General features: G+C 39.8%; 1 protein-coding gene across 2 annotated transcripts in view; it reads left to right on the top strand.

Annotated features, from left to right (window-relative positions):
• Positions 1-26,775, top strand: part of pawr (PRKC, apoptosis, WT1, regulator) — a 70,259-nt gene that overhangs the window by 37,334 nt on the left and 6,150 nt on the right. For both annotated transcript variants that reach the window (XM_067581084.1, XM_067581085.1), the window contains exons 3-5: positions 13,155-13,280; positions 20,202-20,236; positions 25,890-26,016. In XM_067581084.1, the coding sequence (XP_067437185.1) occupies positions 13,155-13,280; positions 20,202-20,236; positions 25,890-26,016 (288 nt within the window). The remainder of the gene's footprint in view (positions 1-13,154; positions 13,281-20,201; positions 20,237-25,889; positions 26,017-26,775) is intronic.

Raw genomic sequence — 26,775 nt, forward strand, 5'->3', positions numbered from 1 at the left:
CAGAGAGATTAAAATAATGGGGATAAAACACAGTATCAAAATAACAACACAATCATACATAAGATAGAAATTCAAATACCATCACAATACAAACAGCATTGCACAAACAACAAATAAAGTACAATCAAATAAAAGCCACAGCCCATTGTTCGATTCTAGCTGAGGACCTTTATTGCATGTCATACTTCACTCTCTCCGCACCCCCTTTGTTTCCTGTCTGCCTCTATACCGCCCTGTCCAATAAAGCTGAAAATTAAAATACAATCAATCTGAATCAGAGCTGATAAACAAGAAAGTGCAGAGAGCTCTACAATAGGAAACCTCACTTTGGAATACAAATGCAAACCAGGAAGTAATTAATCTGCATGTTGTAATTTCCCCTATATTAAGACATTACCTTGCAACCTATATTTAACACAATGGAACTGGTCTAACATTGTTAACTTTGATTTGTTTTGTTTGTGAAGACACTTGTTTACAATCCATAGTTATGAAATAATGAAATCAATTTTATATAAACCTATTTCCTGTCTAAGAAAGGGAGAAAGCAAACCTTTTTAAATTTGTGTACTTGCATAAAATGGTCTGTGTTTAGCCTTTCTTAATGTTTTGAGTACTGAAATATAAAGCGTAATTGCACAGGCCAATTATCGGTTAAAAACCAAAGCCTGACACCTCGTTGCCAGTTTAGCAACCTGTACTAAAATGTTTATAGGATAGGTAGTTTATTTTTTTGTAAATAATTTACCTTTCACACTCTACATTTTGGTGGACATTTGGCAGTAGTGTCATCGAGCAATCCGACAATGAGAGAAAACCATTTGCACTGTGGTTGCTGCTGCCACTTTTGTAGCTTCCTGGATGCTGTGGACCTGGCTTTACTCCTGCCCAGCATGTCTGTGGTTCTTTTGATAGGTCTATGAAACCTGAATAGTCCCAGAGTTGTTGGAGCTCTGAATGAGCGCAAGCCCTCGGCCAAGAAAACCCAGCGTCAGCCGCCAAAAAACACGATGGCCCAGCAGAAAGGCAGCGATGACTGAATGGTTCTTGGCCCTCTGACCACCTCGTTGTCATTAGATAAACCCAATCAACAGAGAGGCAGGACAGATTTCTGCTCCTCAAGTGTCAGAGCACCACAAAGGCCCAAGACGTGTCTTCTCCATCGTGAAAGGGGGCCTGTTGCCACAATACCTCTCTGTCTTCACGTTGAGGTTGTCTCTCTTCTGCCAAATGGACGATTTCAATCCATGCAAGGTTTCAAAGAAGACCCAGGCTAACGCGCTCAAGAGGCCAAGGCTAAAATAGAAGAATGGTCTGGGATAGCAGATGTTAAACAACCCATTTGGCATCACGCTGTGGGCCGAGGTGAGGATCGGACGTACACGTGACGAGATACCAGACATTCCAAGGAAGAAGTTTGTGGAGAAGCGGAGGCTGTCAGCCACAGCTCGGGGTCAGAGGCCACATTATAGTCTGCTGATAAAACTGGCCAAGAGATAAGAAGTTATTAAGTCTGAGTTAGCACATGGTATCCTCCCTATCCATCTCTGTCACAAGTGTGAACATGTATAAATTCAGATGTGCAGTATGTGCACTCAGTTTAGTCCTCTATGGCTGTTCAACTTGCATTTAATAGGATGTCTCACCGTTATTTGCTACACCGATTTTCCAAATATCCAAACATTTTTGAAAGGAACAGATTCAAATTTTGTCTTCCTCTCTCACAAATTATCACGTTTCCTCCTGCAAGAAGACACTGAAGACTTTTGCTCATGTTGTCAGTAAATTATGTCTTCTTGTGATGAACACAGATTAGAAAAGCTTAATGCAGAGTTTCTGATTTATGCACTAGAAGAATCCCTTTATATAACAAAACAAATGGTATTTGTAAAATCTGATTTTCATGCGGATCCTTAATTCACTTTGTTTTATTTGAGCCTGAAAATAGCAACTGTGAATAGCTGTTTGACCATAAAATCTGTCTTCAGCTTTGGATGGAATTTTCTCAGCAAACTGGACTAACTCTGTCCGTTGACAAAGATCGTAAGATGTGGTTTAAAGTTTTGGAAAAACGCCATTCAGTTGACCTTGATTTATTTTTTTTGGGACAAACCTTGACTTTTAATATTCAGATAAAGATAAAAGCCTAAATGAAGAGACTGTGGAAGAGAAAAAGAGGATCAAGTAGGACATTCAAAAGTGGCAGGATGTTGGATGTTGCCTCTGTGCCCTTTTGTCTCCTGGCTCTTCATCTTCTGTTCTTTCTTTTTATGATTTTTTAGCTGCTTGTGTGGTTTTCTAAATCCTTCCTGATGATGGGCTGAAAGATAGAAAACTACTGGGTTATTCAGCGGTTTTGTCCTTCCATGAGGGCTGCTAGAAACATATGTATAGTAAAAAATGTGTTGGAACACCGCTGTCATGCTGCAGATTGGTAGGACTGGTGGGTCCTTGCTTTGTGCCGTGCTGTGCAAAAAAACATCAGAGCAGGAAGGAAGAAGAAGTGCGCATGCCAGCACCGGGGCGAAAACAAGATTAGGGGTTAGACAAAACACAGGATCACTTCCCCCTGCGGCCTTGGTACAGCACACAGCAGGCACCCCGTTATTACTGCCGGTTAGCAGGAACAGGATTCAATACCGGGGACGAAGGGCTGCCGGGCTAAACATTCTAGCAGCCGTCACCACCGGCCTGCCCCCGCCGTCTCACTTTGGCTTGAGTTGCAACCATCCTGGTCTGTGGTCGGGACACACAGATGTTAAAACTATCTTACCCCTCTCAAGACAGCCCAAAGCTCTTGTCCTAACTGAGGGAGAAAGCTGTTATTACTCAATGTCATGTGTTAAGAGGATGAGTGTCAGTACCGACATGTCAGGATAACTGAACATTTGTGTTGCCCGGCAGACAACAGACATATTCATGAAGTTTCCCGTCATGTAGTTGCTGATTTAAATTCACTAAGCATTGTATGTATTTTAACTCCTTAAGCGTCTGGTTTTGCCCTTAAATTTTCTAATTAAGCTGTTCAAAAGTTTTCAGACGCAGGCTGTGCAGTTTTTTTTTAGATTACTGTATTTTCTCTTATATTCGCTGCAGCCTCTGATTCACTGACTGTAAATAAAAATGCATGACGCGTCTCCACTTCCCGCCACTATGCAAAAGCCAAAATATCTCCTTTCCGGGAGCTGCCATCTTGCTTGTGCGATGTTATTTGGAGCCAGAGTCTGTGCAATAGAGTCTGGCGGCGGGATGATGGCCCACAGGAAACGCCTCCTCCGCCTGACGGAGCTTTGAGAGCGGCCGTCACAGCTGTCAATCATGACATCACACTCCGTTTTTACATGGTCAAATAACTAATTAAAAACAAACTTATCAGAAAAATGAGCGCTTGAACAAGCATCAGCGTGATGAGAACTACCTAAAATGACAGAAACCATCTTTGGGAAAAATGTATTTGACATGTGCTTTGATTTTTTTTACCTTGGCTCATGTCCTATCCACTAACATGGAGCGGGCATCGAGATATTTTGGCTTTACTTCTGAGGAGCTATTATGACGTCCATATTTATATACAGTCAATGCTCTGATCGTTATGAAATTCTGTCAGCAGGTTCTTAAACCATGCTCTAGTGATGTAATGCAACGCAGTAAACATCAGTGAAAGTCGGCATTAATTTTTGTCAGCTAAAGTGCAGATCATTTTAAAAAGTCTGCACTGAGTTTAGCTCATAATGGTAATGCAGCTTTGACTAAATGAAGGCAGACTTGATGATCACTGTGATGAAATATGCAACGCAAGCTCAAGCAAGTAAGCTAATAGATCTTCATGCTGCATGGAGGAAATGAAATCAGTCGCTTGAATAGTAGGAAATATACATCCATATTCCCAAAACAAAGCAAAATGTTTTGCAAGGCAGCTGTAAAGTGTGTGTGATTTGTAGGTAATGAGCTAAAATATGCACAAGCACAACTGGTATGGTAATATGATAAAGGTCATATTATATCATGTATGTGCTTGTTGCAACATTTTACTGAAGCTACATGATTGTCATACTGAGAAAAATCTTCAAACACAAGTCACAGTGAAAGAATTTTGAATAAAAGTTAAAGAAATTGTTTAGCAGAGTTTATAAGAGTTAAAAAAGTGAGATATGAATTCTCACTTTATAGATGTGTCTCAGAAAGCCAAGCCTGTATCTCAGTAGATCAGTGTCAGTTTGTGTCTTTTACACGGTCAAACACCAGAGAAAACAAACAGCCGACTCACTAATGCAGTCATAACTACAGACTGCGTCTCCTCCATTCAGAAACAGGTCGGCAGCGTTTATAAGAGGAGGAGACTTGAGCAAATACACAACAAGATTAAGACCTCCTGCATAACAGGACCGGAGAGTTCAGCCTGCTCTTTATTTCCTGGGATGACAGTGTTTATACCTGGAGGAAACACAATGCAGAACACAAAAACAGGCAGTGGCCAGGTTTTATGATTCAAAGGGAAATGTGTTTAAATTACTGTACGTGCACTTAAACAGAGGCACATCTGACCTTGTTTAGGTGTTTTTTTCCTACCTCAATTAGGTACCATGGATGCATAATAAGATTAAAGTACATTTAGCACTCGACTACATGTTGAGAAATCCCTGTTTCTGGCAGGAATAGATTAGAGGGGTTTTATCTTAGAAAGCAAAAATAGCATCTTAAATAATTTGAAAAGCACAACACATTTGGTATTTCTCTCCAGTTATGTAAAACCAATCTGTTATGCATAATTTCAAACAGCAGCTAAATATTTATCAGGAATCCAAGGCACTGCCATGTAATTACACAATTTTTCATGATCTTGAATAATTTCATGGCATTAAACATAATCAGTTAATGTCATCCATTAACAATGTTTTACAGTTTTACACTGCCTGACATGTTATCCTCTGCTTTTTATTTGACTCATTAAGTGTCGCTTACAGTACCTGCAACTCTTAATTTCATCTGCCTTCTGCTTTTAATTTTTCCAATAAACACTTAAGAGCTTATCCACAGCTGGATCCTGGTTTGAATTGATAATGAATGTTTTTCATCTGAGGTTGACGGCCAAAATACTGCTGTTGTTCAGGTTAATATGGTGATTCATTGGATTAATATTCAGCAGCCGGGCTCACACAGTGCCATTGGTGTTGATGAAAAGCTTGGAAAACTACAGATACTTAAGAGTCAGTTTGTGCATGCAGAGGGGTCACGACTGCAAGACTATTATGGTCTACTGAGGGTCAGAGGCACAGCGTGGGCTGCAGTAAGCCTGTTTAGAGCGGGGAAGAGGGTCATTTAAGGTCTGCAACTGGCCTCTTACACACATCCTGGTGTTGTAATGCATTATGAAGAGCTCTCTTAGTCATACTGAAATGTATTTGAAGGTATTGTAGCTGACGTACACATCCTCAGGAATGTAACTACAGTGATCAACTGCTTATATGGATCAAAAAGTTTGGTACAGAATTATTCCTATACAAATGCTGTTTAAATAATTTGCTGATAGTAATCAAGTAGTCCACTTACAGTGTTCATTTTGGATCTTTTCATACATACAACATATGGAAACAGGTTTGATATGTACCTAGTGACAGCAGCACCATTACTGCTTCACAGTAACCCGTCTGCTTCCAGGCTGGCTATCTGAGGTTGGTGCCACATGCACATTGAAATCATGACAGAAAAAAGGAAAGTCATTTTCTCTCAATGAAAAACGTAGTCTCTTTATAACAAACTGCTAAAAACGAGCCAATGAGATGCAGCAGTGAAACAACAAGCATTTGAAACAGCTGAACGATATTATAGTCAATAAAATTCAGTAAATAGCAAAGCTGTCCGTTTCATTACTTTATATTCATGCATTAAATATACAAATGTCAATTAGATGGTAATCTGCATGACAGATAAAACATCCGCTTATAGTGATCAATTTGACCCGGACAGACGTGATCACTATAATCGATTTCCACTGTATTATACATGTCAGGGCTACTGTGATTGGTCAGCTTGGGCTGGTTGTGTCTTCTCCTACAAGTTTCCTATGCTGCTGGAGATTGTTAATAGTGTATACAAGTGAAAGGCTGTGGTGTAATTTTATCCTTTTCAGTAACACAAATCTAGCAAAGCTATCCGCACTGCAGTCCCTCTGCACACCCGATCACCACTCTGTGTCAAAGCGAATGAAGGAGCATAACCATGACAAATGCATAGCGGTAGTCTCTTATTCAGTAATGAGACACAATGAAATAGAAGTTATATAGATGTAACTCCTGTTCTATTAAGTAAGATTTTAACTGGACTGCACCTTCACTGCCCAGTTAAAATCTGGGGTCAACAACATGGTGAAAAAAGATTTGAAAGGGGACAAAAGGATACCCGTTTGTTCTTTCTACCTATGAGGAAACTGTAAACAGACGAGTACACAGAATACTGAAGCACCCATCAATATTTTATAGTATGAACTGTTCACCCTCTAGTAGACTTTACAGAGCCAGTAAATACAAAACCAACCGTCTCAAGCTCTCCTTTGTCCTTCCATAAGACTGCTGTGAAAGAAGAACTTGTGAGACTTTTAATCTATTGCACAATTTTTTAGTTTTATGGACTGGGATGCACACCAGGTACAATGTGTTCTCGTGAAAAACAGCGGGTTAGTGAGTGCATACGATGTCTAATACAATGTCTAATTCATGGACATTACCTCCTCTGCACATCTGGTTTTTTACCTTTTTATTGTTTTAATTCTTTTAAATATGATCTGACGCTTTACTGACCACAGGTCGTTGTGCTCTATATTTCAGGAATAGTGTTAAATCTAGGTAATAGGGAGTACAGTTGTCTATTTTGTCTGTCCAGTGTACATACGGACATTATATTCTGTGGATCTTGTGTTTTTTCTATGCGCAGCTGTATGCAACACTCCAAGACTCCAAGACAAATTTCCCCTCGGGGACAATAAAGTATATCTTATCTTATCCAACGTGCATAGCCCATCATCAGTCCTGTATCAAAATAACTGAAAGAGTGAAAGAAAGAAAAAGTACTAAAACTACAACTGATATCAGCAAATATATATACAAATATACATACAAATGCCGCCAATATAACATTTAATTCTGCACTTTACCGGTTTGCGATGTATTTTTGCATATTTGCACATTCACGCTGATACTGACATGTCTGATATCGGCCCGCTGATGTATCGGTCGGCTCTAGTGTCAGACTTCTTGCCGAGTTCGACGTGTCTGTGCAGACGAGGCCGTGTGGTTTTCTGCGGAGGTCGATGTATGAAGGCTCTTGCGGACATTCAAAGATTTTTTGCCCAGCCCTGCCGAGCCTGTCTGGCCTGCCCTCACGCCTCAGCTCTCTTTGACACATCCAGAGGAATGCTGATGCTGCTATCTCTGGGTCAACAATCACAATGGTGGACCCCTGCTGTTTGTTTGCTGAAAGCTCTTTCTCTTTTTCTTGCATCCCTCATGTAAAGCGAACTCATTTTGAGGTCTGGCTGGGCGCTGATTATAATATCATAGTCTCACTTGGGGTGAAAACGAGGGTCAAGCAGTTTTCAAGTTCAAAAAGTGAAAGACTTTCGTTTGATAAATGTGCAATTGTAAAGAGAGGAACCCGGGGGCTTTGTGGCCAATAAAAGCTTTGATTGTTGAGAATGTCTTGTACGCTGTTTGACTTGACTCTGTCCCTAAATGACCCTCTGTTGTGCAATTCTGGGACTTAATTCAAATGAAAAAGCATCAGATTTTTATGACTGGAACCAGATGAGGATTGATGGAGGCGATAAATCATAAATTAGTCTGGTAGTAAATCTTGAAAAGGTACAACTTTACTTTTTTGTTGTGAAATTATGTTTTAATGAGTTTTTCTTTCTTTTCGTCACTCTTATTCCTTGTGCGCATGTTGTTGCCATTTTGGCCATGACTTGAAAACAAGAGATTTCAATCTGAAAAGGCTGTTCAGGCTAAATAAAGGTCAAAAAAGATTCAGAGTTTGATGAGAAAAGCAGAGAAGAGATGTTTGCATGTTAAATTAATGTCAACAAACATCCAGTACTCCCACTACACTTTTTTTTATCAGACCTAACAGTAATTCTTGGTGATATTTTGATTAAAGAAAGCTTAATTTTTTTACAGGATTAAACGTAATGTTTTGCCACAGATCAGTGAAGATCCAGTCACACCTTTTTGAGGCTGTCAAATGATGTCTCACTCAGAGTCGGCTTACCACTCCTGGACCTAACACTGACCTTGGCAGCCTGTAATGTCACATTAATCATCCAGCAGCTCTGGGGTGGATGTCCTCAGTTTGATCTCTGCCATACCTGAGCACAGCGCTGTGCACGTCTTTACTGTCGTCTTAGCTGACTGGCAGTCCTGATTGAAAGACAGTGGGCATCAATGTGCCAGCGTCCCTCTTCTCTAATAGATCATCTTAATGAAGTCACTGTGCTGCGGTGAGTGGCAGGTGATTAATACACACAAGTCATTAAGCCTGCTGTATAAGAGTGCGCTGCCTCTGGCGGAGGTGCCCTTTGCTTGTTTATAGATAAATCTGAGGACTAAGTGGACAGGACACTGGCAGGGTGACAGAGCAGCATGTGCATGTTGGATCTTACTGAGGTCTCTGAAAAAAAGTAGATAATCTTTGGATTATCACATTTTTAAGGTGGGAGGGGGGGTGGATATTAAATTATCCTGACGTACCAGATGGTTTGTTAAACAGAACCGTCTGAGAAGTTGTCCATGGAAACTGTTTGGAAAAGGCCGACACTTTCAAAAAAATTACTTGGCAGGTGATTGGATGAACCATCTCTATGTCACCGTCTTACCTTGCGAGGCAGCTGGATTCGCGATGCTGATTGGTCCAAACCACCGGTTTTTCAGACACAAGCGCATAACTTGAATCCAGCTGCCTCACAAGGTAGGTATTAAATATTCATCATATACCTCCAATAAACAGGATCATATTTTGGTATCGTTTTATAAACTTCTAATATTGATTTACATGTGAGGAGAGTTTTGTCTGAAAATACAGTCAAATGCATTAAACTTAAATTTGGTTATTTTATGTCATTTTGCAGATATTTGCCATATTATATATATATTGATATAAAAAACATTTGTATTAATATTATAATATTACCCTCATCTTTGGTTTTTACTTGCTTTTATTAATGAGAATATATTGCATAATGTTTTTTTTTTCCTTCTGAGTAACACACTTTCATATCTAATCACACTGGACATTTAGCTAATGTATAATCAAATGAAATGGGTACAAGACTGTGCCCAAAAAAGGTGAAACTTCTTATTAGGTAAAGAACCCTGAACAGCATTTTTTTTTTTAGAGATCATAAATCTTTTGATCACTGGATGTCACTGTAGCTGTAACTGCCTCTACAGTGTTACGTCAGTGCTGCTGAATGCACTGAGGGGGTAATGTACAGCAAGTTTCACATTGAGTTTGAGTTTTTATTTGCACATGTTGACCTCAAATAAAGTAAAAACATGGAAAATAAAGTGCAGGGAGAAGATGAAGACTTCTAGCTAAACCTCTGTCTAAATAAAATATGTGTAAGATATATGTAGATTACGTCATATCTTCACATCGTATTGAAAATTGACAGGATTATTGCAAAATTAATCCCCATGCTAAGAAATTCTTTACTTTATGTACCTTGTCAGAGCTTATTTTACAGCACTGAAATGTTTATAGTACATTATAACTCCATACTTCTTTTAGAGCTAAGTTTCATATATCTTTTTTCAAATGTTCCAGCTTACATAAAAAAGTATTTATGTGAACAAGGAACTTCTGCGGTATTATCCACCCTGGCTTGTGTGTACCTGCTGCTGAACGATTGGGTGTCATCATCGTCTTTGGCAGCCAAGCCTTTCTTACTTTTTCTATATTATTTTTTTTGTCTGATGTCAATGCCTGCTGCCACCACACAATGTACTCCACTCACTCACTAATTAACCATCATACACCATCACCCTGACAGTGACTTAAAAGGCAAATGCCAGAGCAGTTATGCAGACAAAGGATCAGATGTATTCAAATTCTTGCAGCCGGGTATGGAGCTTTAGAATAGACAACTGATCATTTTCATCCCCGGAGAGAGAGTTTCCAACCACAACAGACATTCCAATAGACCGTGACGCTTTTCTCCAGATGTAGCTTCTTTAATTCTTCAGAGTGCAGAGTGACAGACACGGGTAGTGAGGCCGGAGCAGACCAGGATATGTGCTTTACTTGTTTTACTTAAGTAAACACTCTTGTGAGGCCCTGACATTGTCCTGTTGTAAACAGGAAGCAGAGATGATCCTGGAAATCTGGCTGCTTCTTTTAGCTCATGCTGTTTTTAATCACTCTGATGTTGCTGTTTGGCTGCATTTTACATTTATTTTAACTATGTCTTATAAGGGGGCAGTTAATCATAGATGATGGTATAACTAGACTTTATTTCCAGGTTTCATAATCACATAAATAAGCAATATTGAAATGTGTGGTATATTTTCAATTAATCTGAAAGTCCTGGTTTGGTTTAAAAAGTGCTTCCATCATGCATAATCAGTCACAGCTGAGCAGAAACCAGCCGACCAAAACAGAAATGCAGATTGAGACTTTAAATTTACCATTTTGGGTGGAAAAAGCCACACGAGTCAACAAATCTTCTTCTGGGTTGTTTTTTTTTTTAGCTAAAAGCGGGATCCAAATAAGCTATTGTTAGCTCTGTCAAACTTGTGCAAAAATCATCCTGCAAAAATACTAAATATACATTAGATAACATCATTAGTTTCAATGAAACAACATGAAGCATCCTGTCAGTATGCGTGAATAATATTCTGGCTGGCATTAGCTACCATGTGCGGTCACTGTGAGACCTACTTTCATTTCCAAACGTAAGGAGAGCGATCTATTAAATGTGCCATATCTTCAACCACAAGAGCAAAGGGTGAAATTTAAGAGCTGTGATTCCTATCTTTGACAGTTTTTCATAAAAAATCTGGTCTAACCTTTAAGAACTTTCATTATGATTGAATATGAACATATTGTTCAAGACATCAGGCAAAAGCACCACTCATTCATCCTTCCACACCTTCTCTGCTTGTTTCCATCATCCAAAGGTAAGAAATTGGCCAGAAAAATGGCCAGACTCATTTTGATGATGTCAGGAGCAAAAACATCCCTTATATGGTTACACACAGATCCCTCTTTCCCTTTATTTGGAATAGAAGAAAATGCACAGCAATTTGGAATACTGGAGGGCAAAACGGGCTCCTTCTCTATCCAAAATAAACTTTGAGATTCCCAATTCCACATTTCAGGCACATTTGTGCATAGCTGAATGGTTAGTCACTGCACATTTCACTGTGTTGACACAGACAGACTTCTGTTCAATTTCATTTTTTTTAAACTCCAAAACTTCTACACTTTATTTCCCACATAATGTTTGCTCCAAGTCTCAAAATGGTTTTCTGTCAAATTGGCAGCTATAAATTGATTCAGAAAAAAAAAAGTTTCATCTGTAGGCTTGTGTGGGTATGGATGGATGCAATTAAAGTTTAAAACCGTGCAATTCCATGGAAGAATACCACAAACTATGGCAACACGACTTTAGAGTTGAATCAAATAAGGAAGATTTATTACAGGGCTCATTCCTGTCATTGTGTCCACCACTTGTACTTGCATGTGAGAGATGAAGAAAGGACTGGTGGAGGAGGAGGAGAGTGCAAACATCAGACTGTGAGTGAGAGTCAAAAAGAAAAAGGAGCTGGCGTTTTCCCCAAGGACAGCTGATAAACCGTTTGGCAGGAAAGGCCTTGCAAATGACTGCATTCCTTGTTAACCTTGTAAGGCTATTTTTACCACTAAAGGGCCCGTTGAGCGGGCACCTTTTGTTCGCCCTACAGCGTGAAACAGGAAAGAGTGGTTTGCATTGTGCCCCTCTGGGAGTTTGGCCCCCGATCTCTGTCTCTCGTCATCATCCAACCATCCGTCCTAATGTCAAGCTCTTTTTTTACGCAACATATCTTCACGGCTCCCGACACATGAACCCGTTAACTACGCCGCACAGTTCGCTGCAAAGTAAATGCAAATAGGAAGCACATATTTCACGATAAAGCTACGAATCCAGATTGCAAGGAGTCGAGTTGGAGGTTTTCCAAGGCAATGTGCAAGATCTCTGCTTAAATAATGAAAGCTAACTCCCCATTCCTCAGTACTGTCAAAGGGATGTTTGCTCTCTGTGTGTTTGTACATGTCTTTTATTGTGTTTTCAAGGGACATTCCTCTGGTCAAAAATCCCCTCTGACTGTCCCCAGGAGGTGAAAGGCCCTCGAACAGGGCGCCTTCCTGTTGGCTGACCAGAGTCCATCTAGTGTTGGGTAGCGTTTGAGCTGCAGCTCCTCATGGATTCCTGGAAGTGAATGTGATCATGTCTTAAGAGGATTAAGAGGAGTCCCTGGCTGCGTTGAGCTAGAGGTTAACATTGCTGTTATGGTGGGAATGACCTGGCCTGTCACTACGCATCTGTCAGTGTGTTTACATGAACTCAAGTGACCGAGTTACTGTTACTGTCGGAGAAAGCTGATTTCTTGGCCATGTATAACGGTAACTAACAGGTTTCTAACAGAGCTTTTACGAGCCCTGTGTGCGTGCGTGACAAATCTTCTGAGAGGGGACGGTTGAGGCAGCAGTGTGGTGGGATAAAGGGAACATTAACAGTCGCACCAGTGCATCCTTATAGCCAAAATAATTCAATCCAAAGTCCAAACTGACTCCAAAATAAAGAATTCTAGCTTACAAAGTTTAAATAAGATGTTATAGGATGATATATTTCACAGCAACACTAGTCATTAGTCCAAATATTTCTACAACAACAAAACAAAAACATCTCAAGTTAGCAGCATCTTATATCACTAATACAAAAAATTTGTAAAAAATATGGTCAGGTAGGTGAGACATATACCGCAGTGTAAATATGCTGCACGATTTGTTGCCTTACACTGATTTCTCCCCATAATCGGTTTCATGCATGCATGTAAACATAGTCTGAGTGACTGTCTTCACTCTCCCTCAACGCTCTTCTCTCTCTCTTTTCTTCTTCTCAGAGCCTGGATGAGCTGGATGACGACGACGCAGGGGAGAAAACCAGGAGGGAGGAGGAGGAGCTTGTTCAGGCCAACACTGTCCAGAACGAGGCCATGACAGCTGACCCCTCCACTGGCCACTTAATGGTAAGAGGTGACATGACGGGAGAGAAGAGAGAAAGAACAGCACACTAACAACATCCAAGAACTGACATGATGTTTTTGTTTCTAGTAATGCCTGTTTTTTTTTTCCAGTCTGTATTATCTCTCATAGGATCATATTATATTCTACTTTCCCTCCACACTTTTCTTGAGCAAAAATATTGTACAGATTGATGCATCGGTGCTGCCAAACAGAGGCACTGTTGCTCAGGGAGACACCCGGCTAGTTTTAGAGCTGACTTTCTCTGTGTGGAAAGCTGCAGTGATGCAAAACCCAAAGGTGTCTTGGCATTTCATCATCACTGTGAAATCGGTTACAAGCAAAACGAAACACCCTAAAATGCTGTTAAAGCTACTTGGTGAGAGGGCGCCTCAGAAGTCTGTCTGGCACTTTTGGTTTTTTTAGTGATACCATTTTGCTTATTCTTAAAGTTGGACAAATATACACAGTGTGAGACAGTTTCAGCTACTGGAATAAGAGAAACAAAGCAGTATCATCCATCACATAGCGTAAAATAGCACTGCGCAGTCCGTAAAGCGAAGAGCCATATAAATCAAACCTCATTTCGAAGCCAGTGTTAGGATCTGCTTTGTGTATGAGGTGTCTGGTTCTTAAGAGTGTGAGGACAATTGATGTCTCTTTAAAGTGAGTCTTTTAATCTTGGCAAGTAATCCTGGGTTTATTAAATAAAGGTGAGCCCATGCAGAGACAGTCTGCTCTTCCTCCAAATAAGTCTGGGACGTGTCTGTAGAGTGAGGACATAAATGAATTAGTAAAAAATAAAACCAAATCAGAGATGACACGCTCGTAATTTGAATCTTATATTCGACAACACCAGTATTATACGTTCAGTAGTGCGTATATGTAATTTCAAACTCGCCTCAAATATACACAGAGTGATTATTAATAAGAAATAGAGCACACGGAGGATATGAAAAGAATCCAGCTGTGCAACAATGACTGAAACCTCTCCTGCTCTGTTTGTATTTCTGGAAAAAGAAAAGAAAAAATCATCTGGCTGACATGAAAATTGCCATATGAAAGAAATTATTTAAAAAAAAAAAAAAAAAAAATGGCCCTGCTGCTGAGTGACAATCCTCATGGATGTAACTAAGAGTCGCATTCCAGACGGATCGGCTGTTATGCATCAGCAGGCTTATTTTGTTTTGGACCTGCAATCGTCTGAGGCTGTTTACGCAAAGCGAGGGCTTGTGTATAAAATATGTACACACACACCACACTAACAGGAAGATTGTGACAGCACCTGCTGAGATGTGGCTCGAATAAAAAAAATAAAAAAATAAAAAAAAGCAAAGGATTCGACTATTTACGTGAAGTAGTCCATGCATAAGCAAACAACAAGCAGTTCAGTAGAATCTGTTGTAGCTTTGCCCACACATCTGTCCATTTAGGAAAAAAGGGGTTCTCAGTCCACCAGTTCAAAGAGAATAAGTCTGTTAATTTCTGCTGAATCTGTTCTTACCATGTCAACATGAGGACTAACGCAGACCAGATGTGGCCACGCAGAAAGTAACCATCACATGTCATGTAAAACTGACATTCATATTCTGCTGGGTGTCCTGTGTCAACAAGCTTATAAGGAGGCCGAGACCCAGAGAAATAAAGAGCTGCAGAGAGTTTGGTCAGTGGATTTACGACGGAGCTGTCAGTTAGGCATCTTTGAAGACGGAGCATCCCAAAAATGTGCCGTTCCTCCCGGGCCCCATTTATCACCTGGAGACAAGCAATTGCCATGTCAGACCTGTTATGATATACAATGTTCAGCCGGGCCTCTTAGCTGGTATCAAGAAACCTGGACAAAAAGTTTTTTGAAAAAGAAACTAAGTTCAGCCTGCGTCTCCATGGGTTGCAGAGCATTTCCCAACCAAAACAAGCTGTAACTCTTTGCTGCTGAAGACATAAGGGAAACTCCACCAAGGATTTTTCAGTATAAAATATTTTTTCAGATGATGTCTAAATTCTGTGGCGATGTTTTCTTTCCATCTCTTTCTGGGAACCTGGGAAACATTAAATTTGTGCATTCGATGTGCACTATCTGTGTGTCATGCATGGACACACACATACAGTATCTCCTCTCCGTGTAGCGGGATGCATGTATCTGATATGTGTATGTTCAGTGATGACCGGTCAGAGAGGCCCTCTACAGGCATGTGGTCCTGGTTATCAGGCCTTACCTCCCTCTGGTATGCGAGTCCTGCAAGGAAACCTGTTTCAGTGATCCAGCAGCTAGAAGCATATGGAACATTCCTGGGGATCATCTACTTTTAATGTGGCGCCAGGTCCACAGAGGAGAAGTCCAGGTCTCTCACTTTCTCTCCCACATGGAAAACACATACTGCTGACTGAGTCTCCATCCAGCACTTTTTAACAAGCTTCATTTGCATTTTTAATTAGCACCTTTCAGTTTACAAAAATGGTGCTGATGCAAAGCATCTTGCCTGAACAGCAGGGAAACGTTCAGTACCAATCACATGGCATTTCCAGCAAGGAGCAGCAGCTCCTGAGCTAGCAGCACAGAGAAGTCATGTTGCTGCCTAAAACAATATTTGATCACATTCACACCTCTGTTGATTCAAGATTTTAAGTTTTGCTCCTATATAAGCCAACTAACCCACACCAATATTTATCTTTGACTGCTACTAGAACATGTTTGTCATGTTCTGCTACCAGAACAAATAGTGGTTGGTTAAAAAGCAGCCTCACTCCATCACAAACAAGGGACATAGTATACAGCAGACCTAAACCTCATTTTGGTGTCACTCAAACTAACAATGAGTAGAGAGTGATGTTGCAGATTTTTATTTCTTTTTTTAGCACCCACGCAATGCACTGGAACTAAATGGTTCCTAGAAATGTTCCTTTAAGGACCACAGAGGAAAATACATTTGACCAACATCTGTGCAGTAGCTGCACTGGTCACAGAAAGGACAGGAGGTCAGCATGACTGTCTGTTTACAGTATCGTATGCAGGTTAGTCTTGTTTTCATCTTATTTTCTGCATTGGCATTTTGAGATCTACTTCTTAAGCTGGCATCAAAGACTCAGACAGCTGAGGGGATGTTAGCATCTTAATTAAAATGTTGTGTGAAAGAGCTCCAAAGCATCGCGTCAATGACAATACAGCCGTAAGGTACAATAAGTACAATGTTCGCCTATAATTATCATGACAAACATGTCATATACATAATACAGTATGGCATAAGTAAATTGCAGCATTAGACGCTGGTGGGAAAAGGTTTCAAATGCTTTCATGTAAACATATACAACACTTGCCACAGATCTTTCCCAGGACCCTGGGATTTTTCCGGTAGCCAAGTTTCGCTGGTTGATGTCTTTGGCTTCTCTGCTTTTTCTTAAAATGCTAATCAAGAATGCTTATTTGAAGAGGACATCTCTCTTGAATTTATTGAATGCCTCCAGTAAAATTGTGATCTTTATCAGCTTTGTAAGGAGGAACGGTCAGAGCGCTGAGCTGTTTTGTGGGTGGATGGAATGCCAAAGATCACTTTTTGGTGGACTAGGATTGCATTCCTTTAGAGACTTTTAAATTTAATAACCTGCCAGAGCATAAATTATAGATCACAAAGAACCTTAAGTATCCGAATAAGACATCTGAATGTGTTTTATCCGGTATTTAAATGGCACACAGTGTTGCAGAGAATTCCTCACAGGTACACAAACACAGAGAAATGCACATCAGGAATTAATCTGCTCGAGTCCAGTGATAAAGTACTTGTTTTATTGTTGACATTTGTCTATGTGTATTCATAGTAGCTCTGAGGTCTGTAGCGGGGCTTATGGGAGCTGTCAGCACAGCTCAAGCATGATAAATAAAGTTGCACAGGCTTGTGTTGTGTGCAGTGAAGTAGTCCTACATGAATTACACTGACCTTGTCTCACAGATTCATATCCCAGACAGGAGCTGCACCGCACACTGTAAACATCATAAGATTTCATTTTCAGAATTTAGGTTGCATATCAGACACAGAGGGATGTGGCTGATCCGTTTATCCTCAGGGTCCCCAAGTAATAGAAGGAATGAGGACCTGCAGGTTGCTGTATAACATTAAAAACCGGTTTGATACTGCACAGTATGTAGATGGAAGTTGTTTTTTATTAGACTTATTAATGTTATTAGTACTGCAGTATTAAAATGAGATATTTAGAGCTTATCAAATAGACACTTAACACAATACTGTCACCTCACATGAAGTGTTTTATTGTTATTCCATGTACTCAAATAATTATCTGTCATGAAATAATCATGATCATTACATAATCAGTTATATTAAAGTGTCTGTTCTAACTTGAAGTATTGTGGTTTGCCAACCAGAACAAGAAGAAGAAGAAGAGATGTGACTGTGTTTCTATTGTATTGTTGCTTCAGTGTGGTTACCAAAAGTTAAGAAAAGTATCTAAACACTTGGGAGAACAGTGTTTTCTGTTCATTTATCTGCAGTACGGTGGACATGCTGCCGCTGTCTACAGTACTCTGACTGTGCTGCTGAAATTAACTATATAATATAAAAGAAAATGAACTAGAATGACAAACTGCAAGTGATTATAAACAACGAATCAAACATGATCCTTTTTTATTTGTGGCACAGTGCTCTGAGCTTGAAATACTATACAGCGAGACTTGCTCATGTATAACTGATCTGGTCGGTCTGTGGTCATTTTAGGAGAGCATTACACTCATATTCTGAAGTTTTACCATAACTAACAGCTGCATTTCATTTCATACCAGCCCAATAAGCTTATTATACTAGCCAGTAAGTACAGCTCTTCTGCTTTAGCTTCACGGTCTACACTCAGTATCATATAAGAGTCATTCTTGCTGTTTTGTTTTGACTACACATATCACAATGTGTAAATGAGGGCTGGCGCAGCTTCACAATGTCTGCTGACCGCTGTGACCTTCTCTCAGATTGTTGTTTTGACTCATATTTCAACCCCTTTTTCACATCAGAAAATAATCAATCCAGTCTACAGACCCTTATCAGTAGGTCAGTGCACTTGACATATGAGACATGATGCTCATGCATATGTCACAAAGTAAATCTGTTGAAAACTCAAAAGCAAATAATTATATCCCACAAAGTCGCTTTACTGTTGGAAATCAGCTGACTGGGTTTCCAGGTCATATAAACCCATTGGTTTATGCAAGTTAGATGGTGGAAGCAACATACATTTACATTTAGACAGCATTTGTTATTTCTTTAGTCTGATCTGTAGTGACTCGGGGCTGTTAGGAAGAAACCTGAGTTTACAGCTGAAGAACTACATCTGCTTTGAAAACTAAACACATCGTATCTCAACTAAAACTGTTTTGCATGAGACCTCACACTTTTTCTGTCTTCTTTTGCTATTACTTTTTACTATGACTGTTTACTTTAAGACAGGAATTTGACAGAAAATACATGAGTGTTTTTAAATGTGAATAATTATTTAAGTCATTATCAAACAAAAATGGCAAATATTTACTTGTTCCAGCTTCTCAGATCTGACAGTTTAGACACAACAAGCCTCGGGCTCTTTGTATTTTCACTATTTTCTGACATTTTATTGACTAAACAATTAGTTAATTGGAAACATGCAATCCTTATGAATCTATAATATAAATAACTTTCAGTTCTAGTCTTAAATGTGATTCATTGGTCTTTATGTTATAATGTCTACAACCGAAATACTCACAGTCTGGTTCTAATTCTTCTAAATGTTCCTGATGAACCAGCTCCATAGTTGAAGTCTTTCTCTGTATTAAGCTTTATGGGTTCAGACTCAGTCCGTTATCTTACACTTGTGGAGTAGCAACAACTGTCTGCCGTAGATTAAATTCTTGATAAGACAGGTGGTGGAGAAAGATCAAACGGCTTCTGTAGAACTGACTTTTCAAGTGCAGCTTTGGCAGATGTTGGATTACACAAAATCCTAGAAAATGTCAGTTTCCAAAACAGTATTCATCAAATCGCTTTTAAATCCAGGTGTTGCTTGAACCATGCCTGATGCACACATCAGGTATTATAAAGTGTATGACCTGCTGCTGCTGCTGCTGCAGACTGTCCTCCATCTTAGTAAATCTATCCAGGCTTGAGCCAGGGAAGAGATGAGCGTTGGGGTTTCATCCACAGGTAATGGATGAGATGTCACCGAGACACAGAGGCTGGTGCATGCTAAGAGTCGGGCACAACGTTTCCCTTCACCCGCTAAAGCCAAGCTCTGACTGATAGATTGTAGCAGAGCCAAGGCTCCTCAATCAAACTCGGGACCCTTCACTGCACAAGACCTTAGGAAAGCGGAGATGCGTATTCATCTCACAGTGTCAGCGACACACACCTCATTTTTCGGGGGGGGGGGGGGAGCGTTGTTTTACTGAAGGCGATTTTATTGGAGCGTCACTGCGATCTAGATCTAAACAACCTTTAGATCATAATATAATGGGAAAACAAGATAAACACGCACTTCCATGTTGCAAAACAAGATTGCCTTCCACAACTTGGGGCTATCGGGCTCCTGCTGAACTATTAAATGCAACAAAAGCTCATCTATATATCAGCTCAGCAGCTGCGATACACAAACGTTCACACACAACCTAAAGGCTTTCTATAAATGCTGCTCCTGATAAATTTCCCTTATCCTGTAGATGGAATTTTGTGTTTTTTCCTCTTTAGTGAACCAACACAACCCAAGGCAGATGAACAAAACAGATGATACATAGTTTTTCTAATTGACAACTCGAAATTAGAGACTTAACAACACTACTCTATGAAAATTAAAAAATCCCCAAAAACACGTGATGCAATTTACACCTCTGAGCTATTGTTTGTGAACCAGAGGCATTCCTATCCTCATGTGTGATTTTTCTTTTCTTTTTTAAATTTCAGGAAACCCCAAGATCTGGGAGCGGCCGCCACAAGAGGTGAGACTCATTTTTATTATCCTGACACTGCAAGTGGAGTTTATCAGCCTCAACATCACTAGTGATGTATCAAGAGAAGGAGCAGAGGCTGGGATGAGAAACAGCAGTTTTGAGTCATTAATTACACAGCTCCACTGAAATTGTCCAAGGGCCTTTTCCTGGTGTGTCACCGTAGAGTTTATTTTTTTTTCCTCAGCGCTTCTCATTTCAAGCTTTTCTGATTCAAGAAGAATGACTGTCGATGAATGTTTTGAACAGACGTTGACAGGACACCATCTGGACCTTGGACACTTTGTTCAGACCATCATTTCACTTCCGTACCTGGCGGAAAGTTGTTGAAAGTAAATGATTCACTTTGAAAGGTTTGGGGTCCAAAATGTGCGGTTCAGCTCAGCCAAAGATTGCTTTGGCATTTGATAACAGGTTTTCAAACTCTTTTTTTTTCATCATCCAAAAAGATTGATGTTTGTACAGACACCTCCTTCTGGGCAGATTTTCTCATTTGTTTTATACAGTTTCCTGTTGAAGTTTTGGCAGAGAGCACAGAACTGTGGTCGAAATACACATTGTTTGATCTGCTTGCATTGTACTACAGCATTGAAATGATAGAGAATAATATAAAATTTGACTTTTGTACTATATTTTCTGCATTCCCTAAATTTCTGTGGGCACATTCAACACAATTTTCTTAACCTGTTGCATACTTTATTTCAAATAATCATGATGTACAGCAGAGTAAATCATGCAAAATTCAAAGTTATTGAATCCGCAAATTGCAGCCTGCAACACTTGATCAACATTACAGGTGCTGAAATCCTCTGAGAATCTCTGACAATCCCAGTGTATTTATTTTGTGTTATTTGCAACCAAATTGTTAAGTTGTGGCCTACCCCAACAGCCTATTTCACCAGCTGACATTCAATCTGGCCATGTAATTATGGTTAATGCTCTCATCAGCTGGCCTGGCTACACTTGGACGCTTTGCGCTTCTGCAACGGATAGCCCGCCAGGTGGGCTGGGTAGCACAAGATGGCTGATAGAACAACTTTATACATACATGTCTCCCTCTCTGTTCGTTCCTCTTTTTTCTTTATCTTGATACAAACCATGCCAGTGTTTGGCAAAGCTTCCTCACAGTTTGTCCCCGCTGTCCACAAAATTTTGTGTTGTTACTTAAAAAGACTGTTGCCATACCAAAGTCCATTCAAATATCTAGCATTTTAAAATGCCCTGGCTTTTGGACAGTTGTCTTACGCCAACACCCTGTCAGCTAAAAAGTAAATCAGGCTCTTTGCTCAGACTTCTGTGCCTTCTGACTGACTGCTACCTTTTATAGCCACAACCACATCGCTGTAAGGCACGTCCGCAGCAAAATTTAACATGCCGAAATGTGCCAAACATCACTGGAAAGCAAATTTTGTACAAAAAGGGAGATTTAGATAAAAAACAGTGTTTCCGGGCAAGCAAACTATAACTGTCTACTTGTCTTTCTGTCTGTGTTTGTGTATCTGTCCGCAGCTAATCTCGCATACCACTGGACCCATCAGCCTGGTATTTTTTGTGCACATTTCTGACTGTATGCTCAATGACCTCTCATGGTTGCAGTGATTCACAATTGTTGAAAAACCTATTTCACAACACGTTTTATACCACCACTGACTGCTGACTCCTCACCTTTCTTAACCAGCCAGTAGGGGCCGCAAGTGATCAACAACTGCAGCAAAAGGCATTTCCGACTAGCTTATTAACAAATATGTTGGAAACCACATTTTTGTTTTTGTCGTGGCTCAAAAACTGACATCCATAGAAAGTTTGGTCTCATCTTGAACCGCAGATTAATTCCACACTCAATATGTTATGACCCACTAAAGTTTGGCACTTTAGGGAGATGAATAAATCCCCATTTTTGTTAGCTTTGCTGCTATCTTGACTGTAAGGGAGCCGGGAGGGACAATTGAGTGAGATTCACCTATTTTGCTCTCTGGCAACGCTGTCGCCATGGTAGCGACTTTAACTATGCATAACTTTAAGCCTTAATCAAATTTAAAGGGGTGAGTTATATAAAAAATTCACCTCCCCCATACAGTTGTCATGAACAGCGAAATTAGCTATAGAGACCAAAACCATTTTTTTGTACCAGCTGTAAACATCTTTATTTCTGCTGTAAAGTTGGGCATTTTAACATGGGGCTCAATGGGGACTCGCATTGGTTTCATTTTTCAGCCCCGAGGTTGCTGCTTAGTTTATACAGTTAGGCGAACCCAAGAGGATGCTCCATTAAAATACCATTACACTATTCTGTGCATCTTAAAGAAAGCTGACACTATACATGCCCCAAGACACACAAGATGTGCACTCCGCTGAGTGCACTCTTCTAGTTTATGTATGTTTTTCATAAACTGACAAGCATATTGCCTGGCAAGGCTCAACATCTGCTGTTAATGCTGGATGTTGTGACCAAGTGCAATACTATGGCGAGCTGATGTTTTCTATGCTGCATCTACAAAAACATTAGCTTATGTGGCTTATTACTTCATCAGTATTGAAATTTTGTCAGTGCCTGAAGCGTCTTTCATCTTTAAAATGAAAAAAAACAACACTAAGTACTTAACAGATCGTGAATACTTCAGGGGGCCTGGGAGAAAGGAGCATTCAAAACTGAAACACACAGAGAAAAATAAATATTACTGATTACATCTTAAAACTACCAGCTCAAGACAACTCTGAACAGAGTTTTTCTTGATGTTTTTTTTTTCCAGATAAGAGGAATATCATGTGTCAGGGCTAGGCGGGGTGTTAATCAGATGGTTGAGTACTGTTTGTTGTGGTTTCCAGTGTAGTTTTGACTTATTCCACACTGACACTTGAGATTGTGAGAGACGTTGTTATACCTGTGGCTGCTGCTGTTATTGGCTCTCCTGTCTGTGCTTTCTCCTTCCCACCTGCCGAGGCTCCCAAGAGTGTGTGATTGGCTCAGCCTGTCTCTCCCCCAGACCTCACCCTGCAGGGTGCTAATGGGCCACAGTGTGATATTTAGTATCGAGGACATGGATGTTTAGGCTTGGCTTCAACACCCGCTGAGCGCCTTAGAGTAGAGTGTGTGTGTTGTTTGTGTGTCTGTGCGCGACATGGGAGATATCTCTCAAAACAAGATGGCATGCATGGATGTATACACACACCCCTTACAAAAGCATATCATTGTTTTGTGTTTGGCTCTTCTTAGGACATCATGGTGAGGGGATGTATTTGTTGTCACGCTTTGTAATGTATACATGTATGTGTGTGTGTGTGTGTGCGTGCACAATCGTTTTGCATGTGTGCTAATGCCAATAAAGGAAGAGCGGCCTTGAAGAGCTACGATGAGAGTGACCAATGAAATACATTTTTATCTTGGCGTAGGCGAGCGCCATGGAGAGGGTTTCAAGGACTCCCTCTTGATCATAAACGATGGCCGCTGCAATGTTTTGCTCTCTATAAGAATGAGCAAAAATAAGCTGTTGGTTCTGTAAATGTCAGGCTACAGAAAAATACCACCTCTGATTGTGTATCTGTAATGTCTCAGTAGCCTCAATAGAGAAAAGAAGAATGGCTGAGTTGAGTAAAATAGATATAAAACTCTGAGAGAAGAGTCACATTTTTTACCACTGTGTGTATGTATGTTTGCATACCTACTGTTTGTTTACAGAATGGGGCTCGTGTCTGTTGTTTACCACTATTCTAAGTCTTTACATTACATCAAGTCATGCTCCTTAAAGTTGAGTGATATAAAAATGCACTTTTGCATATATTTGGTATTTGAAATCTAGTCAAAGGGATTGCAAACCAAAACATTTGCATGTTCAAATTCCAATCCCAGATCTCTCCGCTATAACAGTTTTTCACATTAGATGAATAAATTTGTAACAAAATTGTAAAGCTGTGTGCACAATGTGGTTGTTTATGACAGTGCTATTTTAGTATTTTTTGTAGTTGTAAAGATTTCCAGAAAGTCTACTTACCCTTAAGACCAAATTGTACAATTAAATCTCCTGTTTTGTTTTAAAGTCCAGATGAAACAGCATTTCTAGAGTATCTAACTTCTGCATTTTCGAGTGAAACAGGATAGACGGGCAGGACGTAACGTTTCGTAACGGAATTTGATTTGAACGTTGAAAAGTGAGCATGTCATAATGAGTCTTATTAGCTCTGTGCTGCTAAAAGTTGAATTTTGATTGATTGGTGGGTGTCATGATATTATTGGTTGAAATGGGTTGGTTCAAGCCCACGAAGTTATTTTGTTTTGCTGGATGAACACATGATTTTATTTTTGATATAATATAATAATGTATTTTTTTGGCATATATTGTTAAATACGTGCACAATATGACCAGGATTCTCATCTTAAAGGGTTAAAAAGGCATTTTTTATTCATCTTGACTTTAAATATGATTTTTACATCAATGTGATAAAGTCCCTTGACTTTTCAGTTGTTAAATCCACTAAACCAGTCAAAAAAGATGTTCCTATCTGGTTATTTTATGTATTAATGGTCTTACAAATTAATTTCCAGAATCGGAGCATCCTGGTAGCCTCTTTCTCCCCATGTATTCTTTTTTATCTCTGCACTGTTATCTATACAATGAAAATCTTCTAAAAATAAAAAATAAAGAAAAAAGACCTTCCGGATTTCCATTTTCTATGTTGTGACAGATTATATCCATATTGCCCAGCGCTGCTTCTCCAATCTTAGAGTTAAAGTGCTTTGTAAAGCAGTCTAATAATGGGTACATCATATCTGGCAGATCCTGAAAAGAGACGGAGTGCAGATGGCACAAAGGAGTTATATTTGTCCTTTGTCTTGCCAGCAGCTTTCCTGTCTATTTGAGCTGTAGAAATATGCCGACAGCCCCCTTCAGACAATTCAGTGAAGCCCACAGACTCCCCAATAATTTGATTTTATAAACCTGGCACAATCTGTTCCTACCAGAGAGTGGGAGTTGTTGTAGTCGGGGAGGGTATAGTGCCAGCAACTCATTCCAAGTTTCCACGTCAATAATTATTGAAATAAGGTCAGTAAGAAAATAAACTGCACATGAATATTCTTTCCTGGCTGCCCCAGAATCCTTCTCTAAGCGGTGAGGAAGCGAATAAGAGATAAGGTTAATGTTCTGCTCGAGCTGCATACAAAAACCTTTAAAACAATTTTTTCTTCCCGGCTTAAGAACAGTGACGCACAAATTGCCACCGCCATTCTTGAGCCTATTTGGAGATGTAATATGTAAATTGTTTCTTAATCAGAATCCTTTTTGCACCAAAGTTGCAAACCCTTGATGTCCTTTTCTCCATTTATGGAATAAAAAGGCAGAGGTGTGTTAATAATGCATGCCTAATTGAAAGGGCAAACACGCTGAAGATATTCCCACCTGCTCTTTTGATGATGGATGTGTCATCCCATTGAAGTGTAATAATGTGGGTATGATTCATACCTTCAAACGGCCTCACTGTGAATGCAGTAGTGAACACTTTGAACAGTGGAAATTGTCAAAAAATTTCCACTATTCAATATATATATACATATATATCCAACTTTTTATTCCACATGTTCAATTTGAAGTAGACCTGAGTATTCGAGTTGTACCCTGTGTACTAGTGTGTGTTTGTGTGTTTGGAACAGCTCTGCAGGACCAGGATCTGAGGAGGACATGGGCGGGAACAGCAGACAACGACACAACCGTCACGGCAGAGACGGAGGAGCTGCAGCATCAGGTAGTCTGGAGAAAAGGATGGAGGAGCTGGAAAAGGTTTGTCTACTAACCCTCTCTGTTGTCCTTTTACTGCTCGGCTTCAGTCGCCATTTATAAAAGGTGAACACCTGCCACCAGTACACACACACACACACAAGCTAATTAGATCATGTTTTAATGGTGCACTTATCATATAATTTGCATGTCTACTTCCGAAAGGTTAATATCAGCCTTAGATTAAAACCTGATTTTGGCTGATTAAAAGGAAAGTAAGTCGTCCAGTTGTGTGTATTCAGAATACACATGTTGGCAGGGCCTGTCGCCTCCCTGCTGTGAGAAGGTCAGCGCCCTGTTGGTCTTGGGCATGCAACCACATCTGCAGCAAGCAGATCCGTATTAAACATACTTGATGTTTAACAGGACACCTTGCTGATGTGTTTAATTTGGCAAGAAACACTATGAAATACAGATTAAATCATTATTTTTTCACTTTTTCTCCTTTTTAATTCATTTTTTTTGGCCTAAAACAGTCAAATTTAAGAATATTGACTCTATCAAATATTAGAATCAGCCTTAAAGAGCTCACTAAGCATAATTTGAGTGTAATTATAGATAGGGCTGCAGCTAACAATTATTTTCATTATTGAGTTATCTGTCAATTATTTCCTCAATTAATCGGCTAGTATTTTCATATATTATTATCTTATTATTATTATATCATGTAAAAGCCCCCAAATTGTCAGAAGCAGTAGTGAGTACATGTCCTTAGTGTCTTCAATTTGCTGACTGAACCAACATATACACAAAGTCTGTGTA

Source organism: Thunnus thynnus, chromosome 23 (assembly GCF_963924715.1).
Source record: "Thunnus thynnus chromosome 23, fThuThy2.1, whole genome shotgun sequence".
In the NCBI taxonomy this organism is placed as follows: Eukaryota; Metazoa; Chordata; class Actinopteri; order Scombriformes; family Scombridae; genus Thunnus; species Thunnus thynnus.